At 38.3% G+C, this 12,947-nt stretch overlaps 1 protein-coding gene across 7 annotated transcripts in view; it reads right to left on the reverse strand.

Annotated features, from left to right (window-relative positions):
- The window catches only part of NALCN (sodium leak channel, non-selective), a 239,599-nt gene that overhangs the window by 213,198 nt on the left and 13,454 nt on the right, over window positions 1–12,947 (reverse strand). For all 7 annotated transcript variants that reach the window (XM_039562541.1, XM_039562481.1, XM_039562155.1 and 4 more), the window contains one exon: window positions 12,643–12,825. In XM_039562541.1, coding sequence (XP_039418475.1) covers window positions 12,643–12,825 — 183 coding nt within the window. The remainder of the gene's footprint in view (window positions 1–12,642; window positions 12,826–12,947) is intronic.

The raw sequence follows: 12,947 nt of genomic DNA on the forward strand, positions 1-12,947 counted from the left end.
GTGCATTGTACCAAACTGCTCCACCATCAGATGTTTAAGTAGCACATCACATAGTACATAATTTATCTTTTTCCTAACATATACTATAATATGGAGAGGAATCTTGTATTCTATGCTAGAAAAACATTTAAAAAACCATTAGATATTACAGCACAAAACCCAAAATTACTCTGTTTTAATTAATAAAATGAAACACAACCCTTGCTAGTCCTTTGGGTTAGAGAGTGATGCCATACATACTACAGACACACAACACACATAGTTCCAATTGATCATTACAAAAAACTTCCTATAATCACTGCAGAACCACTACTTCATCCTTTGCAAATACTACAAAAATTTATTTTGAACTGAATTTGTTGAGATTTTCAGATTGTTTTAGGAAACACCAATGACGATACAAAGCTAAAGAACTATTCACTAAAGAACAGTCTCAAACCTGTTTTTAAGGCACACTAGATTTTTATTAATTTATGTAATTAACTACACCAAATTTAGTATTTAATGTTTCATATCATAATGGGAGGGTATTAAGCTATAGTATTCACCATTTCATATGCTGTTTTTAACAGAAAAAACCAAACAACCAAACGCCAAAAAGACTGTAAAGGAAGAAACAATTCTGGCTGTGAAGCAAAACTCAAGACTTTCAGACAGACAAGAAAGGAAATGCTAAAAATCCTATAACAGTGTTTTCTGTAAAAAAATGGGTGGAGGAATTAGTAAGAGTTAAAAACCAGTGTTTTAAACCAAAACTGCTAAGTTAAACAAACAAACAACCCCCACAAAACAAACAAAAAGAAAACAACACAAAAAAACCCCCAAACAAACCCAAACCAGAGACAAGCATCAAAGTGTTGCAGTCACTTCATCAAGTACAAAACTATCGAAGGGAATAACCATTTCCACAGAACAATGGAAAGGAATGCTACAACACACCACCTGTGTCACCCACAACATTGTAGAGCATCTCAGTTCAACTGAGTATCAAGTATTTTGGATTCACCACTATACAGACCCTCCAGGCACACTCTTCATATCTAGTCCATAGAGGAGAGATGCTAATTCCCAACAGAAATATGAGTCCTAAACCCTTGGGAAAGGGAGCTTTGCTGCTGTATCACATTGCTGCTCTCTTGATACACCACCTTACCATTGTAGCTGCGTGACAACATGCCCTGCAGAGATTTTACGGGTTACTGCACTGAAAGCCTAAATTTCATTTCCCACTCCATCTGCTCATTAGCCATCTGTATGCAGTGCCCCAGGTATTGCCTTACTAGCTGACTCAGCTCCCCTGGACATCTAAAGGGTTCAGCAAATCTAAAAGTGGTTGAGCAGGAGGAGGATTAATAGGATTCCCCTACATGGAACTGCACTCACTGCTTCCAGGAAGCGCACAGGAAAAATATCGCCACTGTGAGAATAGTTAAACATCTGATCACGCTGCCCAGAGAAATGCCAACATGTCTTTTGCTAGAAATATTTAAGACTCAGCTTCATAGGACCCTGACTAATCAACTCTGATCCCTGCTTTGAGCAAGAGGTTGGTCCACACCATCTCTTCAGGTTCCTTCCAACCCAGACTGTTCCCTGGTTGTGAGCATCTAAGCCAATCTCCTCCAAATGCCGCTTTCTTGGGCTTGACTCGTTCTACATCTAGTTCCACATGCATGGATATCTGCTCACGCTTGGAAGTAAACTGCAGCCCCGCAGAAGTGATGTGAAGCAAACAGTGCTGCGCTTTGTCCAGCAGTATTCTGCCCTTGCCTAGCTCCAGTGTTTATGGTGGATGCAATGGGCAGATTGGGATCCAAATGTTTCAAGGTGAAAGCTTTTACTTTGAAGTATCAAATATTGCCCGGAGGCTGAACAGGGAGATTTGATAGGCAAACAGTTTCATCTAACATGACAAAACTCAGATTTATGATTGACATTAAAAGCTCTCATTCAACAGGAAAAAAAGCCACAATGATGAGGGTTGGAATACATAAGAAGGAGCCACTTTACAGAAAGAGGATTGTATTATTTGGTAATTAGCATTATAAAAAACTGAAGAATACATTTTATACTACCGAGACCAGGAAAAGTTTATTGAAAGAAAAATCCTAGTATAGCTGTAAGAAAGCTGTATTTATATTAGTGGTGGAGAAAACAATACTCTGAAATCCAATTTTACATTCATCTTACTCCCTTAAAAATCCCACACAAATTTCACCATTTTTATGAAAATACAGCTGCACAGAAATGTTCTTATTCCCTTCAACAGGGATTTGGATATCATTAAGATCTGTTTATCTTCATGTCTTGTTTGATCCTCTCAAATTAAGAGAGATGGCATGGGAACAAAATAAAATAAAACAGAATTTTTTAATTATAGCAAACTTCCTGGAAAATGCAAATTTCAATACAGAAAGGTACATTAGGAATGAATTTCCCTCTCTTGCTACCTGAAAACGTAATGTGTTATCCAATATGTTGGTTTCACTGCTTTCCCAGTATATGTGTCATTTTATTCTGATATGAAGTAATACACTAAAAATATCCCTCAATAATAGCTGCTTTCATGAAGAATAACAAGAAAGTAATCCTTGAAAGTGCTATTAGAGAGGAAAAAAAATAACATTACCAAAACATAATTTTTGTTCATCTAATTGGTCTGTATATTGAAAGAGCAATTTCTAGCTACACTATGAAAGTCAGCGTGCAGTATAGTTTTTCTCAGTAACTTTTAGGTTAAATTTTGATCACCATGGTAGTCACTAAGTATTATATGGACACCTACTTCAATGCATGCCCCAGAATGACTTCTCACTAAAAACTCCCATGACCCCTTGACTGGTTAGAATAAATACCATTTTTATTTTAGAAATACTGCTTATGTACTTTCACCAAGTAATTTAAATGCCCTTGATTTTCTAATATGTTAATGCAAAAATGGTGCAAAAAGCCCCACTGTGTAATATGAGTCATTACTTTCCTGTAATAAACACTCCAATAAAACCAGACACAAGTAACCATAGAAACAGGTGCGTATATTCCAGTGCCATGGTCTCTAACCTTCCCTGGCCCACAGGCAATAACACCCAACTAGCAGCCTGCTGCAGGCGACTTCGAATTTCTTTTCCTCATGATAATCAGTTTTAATTTCTTTAATTTCCTGTGACTGGAAACAGCATCCAAGCATTTTATGAGCAACACAATCCCAGTAGGCTGGGAACAGATGTCCTTACAATGGACGTGGACAATTAGCAAAACAGCAACAAACACAGGAAAAAGGTGAGACAGAAGAATCAACTTTTGCAGACTGTCTTAATTCAGATAATGGATATAAATACTGTTTATATGAAATAATATTTAAAACTAACAATCACAGCTCCAACACTGAAATATTACAGTATTTAAGTTATATTTTAAAACAATTTGAAATAACATATTCTTTCCCAACACAGGATAGCATAGGACCTGCATGTCACATCTACGTTTCCAACACCATTATACATAGTGCAAAATTCCATTTTTGATATATATGTATATATATATGTATGTATATTAATATATTTCTATATTTGTAAAATAATTTGTCACAAGGATAAGTAATTTTCATCTTATAATCCCAAGACATAGGGTAAAAGAGAAACTCCAATCTTATGACAAATGGTCTTTTTGTGTTTGCTCTGTTAGCTTTTTACTAACACAGGTAAGTAGTTCTCTCTTTCTTTTCCCTACACTCTGTTTAGTCAAAGCATCCCAAAATTTTCTTATCCTTGCCACTAATTCTGCTGGTTATGTCCCTGCCCTCCAGGTCAAGGTTCTCACTTGTTTGTGACTTGCACATCCCAAGAGTGAGCTTTCAGCAGAGCTATCGAAAGCACATCAGAGCACGTTATTGCTGGATGACAGGAGCCACATACTCTGTTTTACTAGCCGACCTTTGAAAAGAACACAACTTTCTGATCCTTAACTCATTTATAAACTATGGGTATACAGCATTTCTAAAGTCATGGAGTAAAATTATTTTCAAAATTTCAATCTTCTATTTTCAGTCTGTAATGCAACAGAAACACCCTTGACAAAGTTATCAAAAGCTGGTGAGCCAGTTAACAGTGTTTCACCATAATTCTATTAATATTTCCATCACTTATCAGAAAGATTAAACTACTTTTGTGTTTTCTCCATTCTTGTTTGATGAAGATGGCATATTTAATATTAAAACTACTGAAAAGAAGGCAAAACAGATACTTGTAATAAAGTGCAGTAAACATGAGTTCTGTAATTGATAACTCAAGACAAACTTCTGAATTAGGATGATTATGGAAAAAACTCATTTAAGCATAAAATGAGTTAATGCCGTAAGTATTAAAAAAGAATTTAGCATCCCATTGTCTCTATACTTTCTGTAGTCCCCACCTGCCCACTGACAATAAATATACAATGAGTTAGAGAATTGCTGACTGTGAGATACATGCTGGTGAGGTGTTAGCCTGTGTACTTTAAACTTCCCTTTCAGTCAATGAAAAAAAAAAGACCAAATAAATTATCCTTTGAAAGAGTCTACTTTAGACACAAACAACTAATTGCAGACAACTGCAGTCCCTCAAATTAGTGCTGATGAATATTGGGGTTTTTTGCCTATTTTAAGTCTAAAAATCTATTTTTTGCAAGCTCCATTCTCAGTTCTCTCCTCTTGAGCAGACAGACAGCAACTACAGCAACCAAAGCACCTATCAGAAAAATGATGAGGAAATGATGAGGAAAATGTTCTCTCTGAACAGGACAAATGCTGCCTGGAAACACCTGATGTAGGTACAAAAATGCTGTTAGTGAGGATTTTCTTGTTATTTTCTAAGTCCGTGAGAGACTTTTCTCTCTCACAGAAGAGGTAGCAGGGAATGTAAACAACCAAGCCACCTGCAACCTTGAAAAGTCTTGTTTATGGTATAGTAGAAAATATTTTGATAATGGATGTTTTAGGATTTTGGCCAATCACCCCCAAGGGGTGGCTGGTCCTTTGTCCAATTAGACTATGAAGAAAAAAGTCTATAAAAGAGTTTGTAAAATAATTAAATAAATCAATCTTGGCTGCACAATTCCTGCCTGTTGGATCTTCTCTCCTCCTCCTCCCTATGGCTGCGGGACATGGTGATATACCGTAGGAACCAGGCCTGCGGTAATAACCTGACATGCTGGAAGAGACTGATTTCAGTTAACTAAGTAATTTGTTGTCTTTACTACTAGATAGAAGCGGGTGAAACTGATCCCATCTGTTTGTGACTGTGTTGGTAGAAGATGAAGCATAGTTTCAGTTCCTGCCTGAATTCACCAAGAACGCAGAAAGCTATTGGTGCAACCATTCACTTCTGCCCCTTGCAGGAGTACTGAAGTCAGTGAAGAGCACACAGCGCTACGGAAATAAGACTCTGACAAATCCACTCACAACTACTTCAGTTAGTACAAAAGTTTTGCTGTGAATGTAATTGATTTAACAATGGGGAAAATGTTAAGGACCATTACCTATGACTTTTTGCAATCTCCTTTGTTAGTTGACATGTGTCACAACTGCACAGAGAAAAAAAAGAGATACTTCTATTGAATTTAGTGCAGTGTTTATGCTGGATAAAAAAACATTCTCATTTTCAGCATTATGTGTCAAAGTGGCTTTTTTAACAGACAGGAGAAGGAACTCTCATGTTTTTTTTACAATGCAGGAGTAGGATAAACCATGCCTTCTTTTCACAACATGATTTTGGCGTAGGTTCTCTCATACCATCGTAACAGTGATGAGAAGCTGCAAGGAGGATGCAGTCTAATGAAGAAAATTTCATATACCTTCACAGTGTCTATGGAATGAAACTATATCCATTCATCTTTAATTCCCTAAAGGCTGAATTATCATCTGAGATAACTGTTACTTGGTTCCTTTTTGTTATAGTTTTGGCACATTTTCCTCTTTGGTTATTTTATTATATATAATGTCACCAGTGCAACTGTGCCTAATACAATTTACCTGAAATATTTCTCTATCTCCCCACACAAAAGCCAAAAGTAAATACTTCTAATAAAGGTAAAAGATGCCTTTAAAGTAAGGTATCCTTACCTTGATCATACCCATGTGAGATTACCTTCAGAAGATGCATTATTAGAAAGTAGAAGGTATTTTTTCATCCCACTGACTAAACGAAATAAAGTCCTTCTGTCACAGTTAGGATGCCCTCTTTCTTTGAGAAGTCTGATGTTCATCTAATATCACATCTGTTTTAGGCTTGAGAGTCACCCTTCATTTCTCCAATTCCATCCCACCTCCTTTTTCAAGGAGGAGATAATTTTGGAAACTTTCCTTCAATCAGTGAACAGACTTGTGTCAAGCACATACAGTCATGCTCTTAAGTGACATATGAGTGGGCACATCAATGAGAGCTTTGATTCTGAGGGACCGTAAGACTTGTCAGTTCAGTTCCAGGTTGACTCATGAACTATTTTGACAGACCCAAAGAGTAGTTGCTTCATGGTGCTCTCAGAAGCCTGCCAATCAATCAGTAAGTTATGCAGTAGACATAAACTGCATGTAATTTGGAGAGCACTTTAAATTTTATTGATGATAAAGTAAAGGAGATTGATCTGCTTTCATTTGACAGACAATACTTCCTTGATGCAGCTGATTCTTGCAAAGCTCTTTCTGACCAAGGAGCATGAAACATGACAGGAATCAGAACCAAAGAGTCACTGAACCCTGTTTACATTCTGGGAACTAAAGAGCATGAGAACAAATCTAGGATCAATCAAAGGAAGTGGAATTCTAAACTGAAAAGATCATGAAAATACCAATGTCAAAATGAATTCAGTAAGCTTTAACTATGCACTGAATTGATTACATTTTTTATTACATTTACTATCACAAGCCATCATTCTTCAATATAGATTTTTTTTAATTCAATATATAAGATTATTGTTTAGAATGCAAGCATACGTTGTAAGAAACAGATTTGCTTTAATTCTGTCTCTGTCTCATATAAAACTTCACAAACCACTCCAAATTCTTACTGCTTGTACATGTATTTTATACAATGCAGCCACTACATACATATACAATGCAGACAACATTAGGCAGACTGTCCTAGAATGTTTATAAGGTATCTTAATCAGTATGAAATTACAGTCTGAATTTAATTCTTTCAGATACAAGTTTCAAAGTAAAGACAGATGTATTAATAGCATTAGTTCACTTGTTCATGACATGTGACAATAGCTGCATGGGCAGCCCAAATTTTGGATAGATTTTACTAACACAGCAACAATAACACAGAAGGAAACATGAATAATAAAAGACACATCACCCATGGCAACATTTCCTTCTGGGACAACAAACTCTTGGATGGAGGCATTGGTTTCTTTTGTCACTTAGTTTACCCAGGGAAAAGGGAAACATTTTACAGACAAAAGGCTAGCAGTTTAGAAAGTACTGTTCTTTCCTAAAAACCCCTTGAAATCAAAGGAAGTATATTTTTCATTTGTCCTCAGAAGGTGTTAATTAGACATGACTTAACATTTTCAAAACCTTCTTAGCTCTATACTTGCATTGTTATTAATTGGGACTTTAGTGAATGGTGCCTAACTTCTCCATAAATTAGGTTTCTTGCTGGACTGTAATTTTGCATTAGTCATGGTTCAAAGGTTTATTAGCATTTCAATTCCTAAAGCATTTACAGAAATACTGATTCATGGTAAAATTCATTAGAACCATATGGCAGTGCATTCATTGGTACTACACTCACTAAAAGTCTTGAATGCATTTAAATTAGGAGACTTCAGTAATGAACTGCCTTATATAAAAATGTTTCATATACAAACATCTTTAATAAATGCCAATAGGTTTCTAAACAGTGCCTTATTTACTTCATTTGTCATTATCTTTGGCAGCCCATGGATCAATATGTTCTTGGAAAAACTATAATATTAAACTAATATTTTCCCTAGAATCAATAATCCAAAGAATAAGTCAAGTACTTCACTAAAAAGGATTATTCATTGAACAGCATTGAAAGAAACATGGAAAATTTTGATTAGCCATTAGGAGAAAGATTTTTTGCATAAGGTTGGTCAAGCACTGGAATAGGCTGTTTAGAGAGCTTGTGGAATCTTCATCCTTGGAGGAGTCTGAAAATCATCTGGACAACACAAGCCATGGGCAATGTTACCTAACTGGACCAGCTTTGGGCAGCAGATCAGACCAGATGACCTCTGGAGGTCCCTTACATCTAAGCTATTCTATGATTCCTCGAATGGCACCAAAGAAGGCACTTCATTTCAGTGTAATTATATTCACTGATGAATGCTACAAGACATTAAGTTTTAAGCAAATCCTCGGCTGTTAAAATAACGATAAATGCAGCCATTTTCTGCTTAAACTATCTTTGAGTAACAGTGGTTATGTCTAATCTATTTTACTGTATTTTTATCAGATAAATGAAGAGCAAAACGTTAGTGCGTGAAAGAAACAATCTGTGTTGTTATCTATGCATGTATAAAATGAATCGAGGCAATGGGACCAGCTCCAGACAGCTATTAATTCTGTGTGCCCAGACTCATCAGACATGCTTCAAAGACAAGCTCATCATATGACAATCAGAGATAAGTTCACCCTGTGCAGAGCAGCTAAGGACTCCAGGTCTGTCGAGTCCAGAGAAAAGGAGGCTGAGGGGTAACCTCGTTGCTCTCTACAGCTTCCTAAAGGGGGGAAGTGGAGAATGAGGTGCTGACTTCCCTGGTACCTTGTGATATGACGTGTGGGAATGGTTCAAAGCTGTGTCACAGAAGTGACTGGTAATTAGGAAGCATATAGAGGGTGGTTAAACACTGGAACAGACTTCCTAGAGAGGTGGTTGATTTCCAAACCCTGTGTTTAAGAGGCATTTGGACAATGTACTTAGTAAAACACTTTAAGTTTTGGTCAGCGCTAAATCGGTCAGGCAGTTGGACTAGATTATGGTTGTAGCTCCCCTCCAATGGTCCCTTCAAACTAATTCTATTCTATTCTATTCTATTCTATTCTATTCTATTCCATTCCATTCCATTCCATTCCATCCCAGAATCACAGAATAAGCTGAGTTGGAAGGGACCCATAAGGATCATTGAGTCCAATTCCCAACCCTGTACAGAACGGCCCCAAGAGTCACACCCTGTGCCTGAGAGCATTGTCCAAATACTTCTTGAACTCTGTCAGGCTGGTGCTGTCACCACTTCCCTGGGGAGGCTGTCCCAGTGCCCAGCCACCCTCTGGGTGATAATATCCAACCTAAGCCACCCCTGACACCACTTCAGGTCATTCCCTTGGGACCTGTCGCTGGTCACCAGAGAGAAGAGATCAGTGCCTGCCCCTCCTCCTCCCCTCACGAAGAAGTTGTAACTGCAATGAGGTCTTCCCTCAGTCTCCTCCAGGCTGAGCACACCAGGTGACCTCAGCCACTCCTCATACCAAAAGGCCCTTCACCACCTTTGGACACCCTGACAGTTTAATATCTTTCCTATATTGTGGCACTCAAAACTGCTGACTCATATTTGGCTTTCTGTAGACCTGGACTCCCAGGTCCCCTTCCATGGCACTGCTTTCCAGCATCTCACTCCCCAGTCTGTCCATACATCCAGGCTTGCCCAATCCCAGGTGCAGAATCCAACACTTTTCGCTTGTTGAACTTCATACGGTTGGTGATTGCCCAGCCCTCTGATTTGTCAAGGTCTCTCTGCAGGGCCTCCCTGCCTTTGAGGGAGTCAACAGCTCCTCCCAGTTTTGTAGTGCCTGTGAACTTGCTCAGTATCCCTTCCAGTCCTGTGTCCAAGTCATTTATGAAGATGTTGAAGAGCACAGGGGTAAGGATGGAGCCCTGCGGAACCCCACCAGTCACAGGTCCCCAGTCTGATGTCACCCCGTTCACTGTAACCATTTGTGCCTGACTCATGAGACAGTTGCTCACCCATCACATGATCTGTTTGTCCAGCTGTGTACTGGACCTTTTGTCCAGAAGGATCCTGTGAGAGACAGTATTGAAAGCTTTACTGAAATCCAAAATGATTACATCCACTGCCTTCCCTTTATCAACTAGGTGGGTTACCTTGTCATAAAAGAAAATCAGATTTGATAAGCAGGACTTTCCCCTCATGAAGCCATGCTGGCATTGTCTTTCACGTGTTTTTCAATACCTCCCAGAATAATCTTCTCCATAACTTTACCAGACACTCAAGTGAGATTGACAGGCCTGTAGTTTCTGGGGTGCTCCCTCTTGCCCTTATTGAAAATTGGGACAATGTTCTCCAGCTTCCAGACAGCTGGGACATCTCCAGATTACCAAGACCACTCAAAAATTGAGAGAGGTTTTGTGGTGACATCAGCAGCTCTTTGAGGATTTTGGATACATCCCATCAGGCCCCATAGATTTGTAGGAATACAGCTGAAGCAGCAGATCCTGCACATTTTCAGGGCCAACTGGGAGTTGATCATTCCTGTAGTCATGGTCCTCCAGTTCAAAAGCTGAGATCCCCTTGGTCCATTATCCATGCTGAACACAGAGGCAAAAAATGTGTTAAACACCTCTGCCTTGTCCATGTCCCTGTTTGTAAGGTGACCATTCTCATCCTGTTAAGGGCTGACGTTATTCTTACACTGGTTATTCCCATTAATATACTTGAAAAAACTCTTTTTATCGTCCCCCACAGTTCTGGCAGGTTTAACTCCAGATGAGCTTAGCCCCATGAGTTCTCTCCCTACAATGGCAAGCAGCATCTTCCCATCTTCCCATGTCACCTGATCTTGCTTCCACTGGGCATACATCTTTCTTTTTTGCCTTATTTCCAAGAGAAGACTTCTGTTCAGTCAAGCTGGCCTTCTGCCTCTTCTGCTTGACTTCTGACATTTGGGAATTGCCTTCTCCTGTGCCCTTAGGAGATGATGATTAAAAAGTGACCAGCACTGATGGGTCCCAGTATCTGCAAAAAAATCTTCCCAGGGAACCTTACTTACTAATTCCATGAACAGCCTGAAGTCTGCTCTTCTCATGTCCAGAGCTGAGGTTTTGCTGATACTTTTCCTCCTGTCAACAAAGATTTTAAACTTTCGCCAAGATGGCCACCAATCTCCACTTCACTCATGACATCGACTCTGTTGACAAGCTGTAGATCAAGGAGGGCACCTTTCTGAGTCACCTCCCTTAGGGCTTGTTCCATAAAGTTGTCACCCAGGTTTTTTAAGAATCTTCTGGCCCAGGTTGTACCAGCTATGTGATGCTCCCAGGTAATTTCTGGCAAGTTGAAGTCCCCCATAAGGACAATGGCAGTCCTTAATATTCTTTTCGCACAAATCCAGAAATTTAAACAACCCAGTAAAGACAGTAGGCTATGCAGCAGCATATCTTTTATAGCCCCTAGGTGTTGACTGACAGTGAAGTTGGTATTTGCATACTCAAAAGCTCAGAAATCAAGCCTTGTACAAAAGTCACACTGTTGGCCAGACTTCCCTCTCTCTCTGCATTAATATCTACATTTCCTTTTCTCTGCAAAGGCTGTACTGGTTGTAACTTTTTATCCCCACACTGTTCAAATGTACATGATGGTCACTGATTCCTCATGCATAATCCTGTGTCCACATCTTCACTTTCTTAATGGACACCTCTGAATAAGAGAGCACAGGTAGCACTGCACAAAGGATTACTTTGGCTTTATACAGCCCATGAAGATTTTCTGAGAATCATCTTATTTCAGTAACTTTCTAAATATTAATATTAATGACAATTCAACTTCTGCTATTAATATTCATTAAGTATGATGACACAGTAGCTTGGGTTTTTTGTTTGCTATCTGCAAACTCAGAAAAAATTCAAGAGCTTAAGTACAACATCAGATGGCTGGAGTCACCAGACCTTTATTTAAGGAGTTAAAAGCAAGTATAACATAACACACTGATTATCTATTATGTGCAGTAGTGATATAATTGCATTGCCAATAAGGTCTGCATATGGATTTTCTACATGAAAGCTGAATTTGTATCTTTTTGCAGAAGACTAGAAACAATGGTACCAAATAACGTTTACTAAAATATTGCACAGTTCTGCAGCCTCCAATCCACTTACACAAATTAACCCAGCAACAACAGCAGACATATATAAGAGAAGCATTTTGTTTACCAACATGGACTATATCAAGGTAAAAAAATTCAAAGCAAGATCACTTTTTCTACTAGCTCACCATAAGACTCATGCTCTTATTTAAGTAAAGTAACCATACAACAACACATCCAGCCATAGGAAACGAAATCAAAATTCTAAGTCCATATATGGACCAACAGACATTTACAAAATATTCTTGCTAATGTGTATATGGCTTAATTTTCCTTTCATTCTTTATAGTAATAAAAAGAAACTATCTGTTTCTTTCTAGAAAACCTTTATTATGAATGTTTGCATTATATTTTGGGGGGATTAAATATGCAGTAAAGCTACATCCTTATCCATCTGTCTTTTCAGTTTATACACCATGGTGTTGCCTGCAGATAAAAACAATCATAGCAAGAAGAGCAAGTTAAAAAAAAATACCAAATGTCATTAGCATACATTCAGATCACTTGGAGCACACAGAGAATACTGTTTAAACGCTTACCTTAACTATCCCACGGATATGCATTTTTGCTATCATCTCTGCAGTGTAAAGAAACATCAACAGAGTATCAAGAGCAAATGTAACATACTGGAGAGGTGGATAATGCTCGAAGGTCTTTGGAGTGTTCATACATACAGAAATAACACTGATGATGGCACAAATTCGTAGTAAAGAGTGTACCCACTGGAAAAAAACAAAAACCAAACACAAGATATTGCAAGATTGCTTTGATGTTCAAAAACACCTCAAATATTCAGCCTCCATAACTTATCTGGCACTCTTTTGTAAACACACGGCTGTGTCCT

The sequence above is a fragment of the Corvus cornix genome, chromosome 1 (genome assembly GCF_000738735.6).
Source record: "Corvus cornix cornix isolate S_Up_H32 chromosome 1, ASM73873v5, whole genome shotgun sequence".
In the NCBI taxonomy this organism is placed as follows: Eukaryota; Metazoa; Chordata; class Aves; order Passeriformes; family Corvidae; genus Corvus; species Corvus cornix.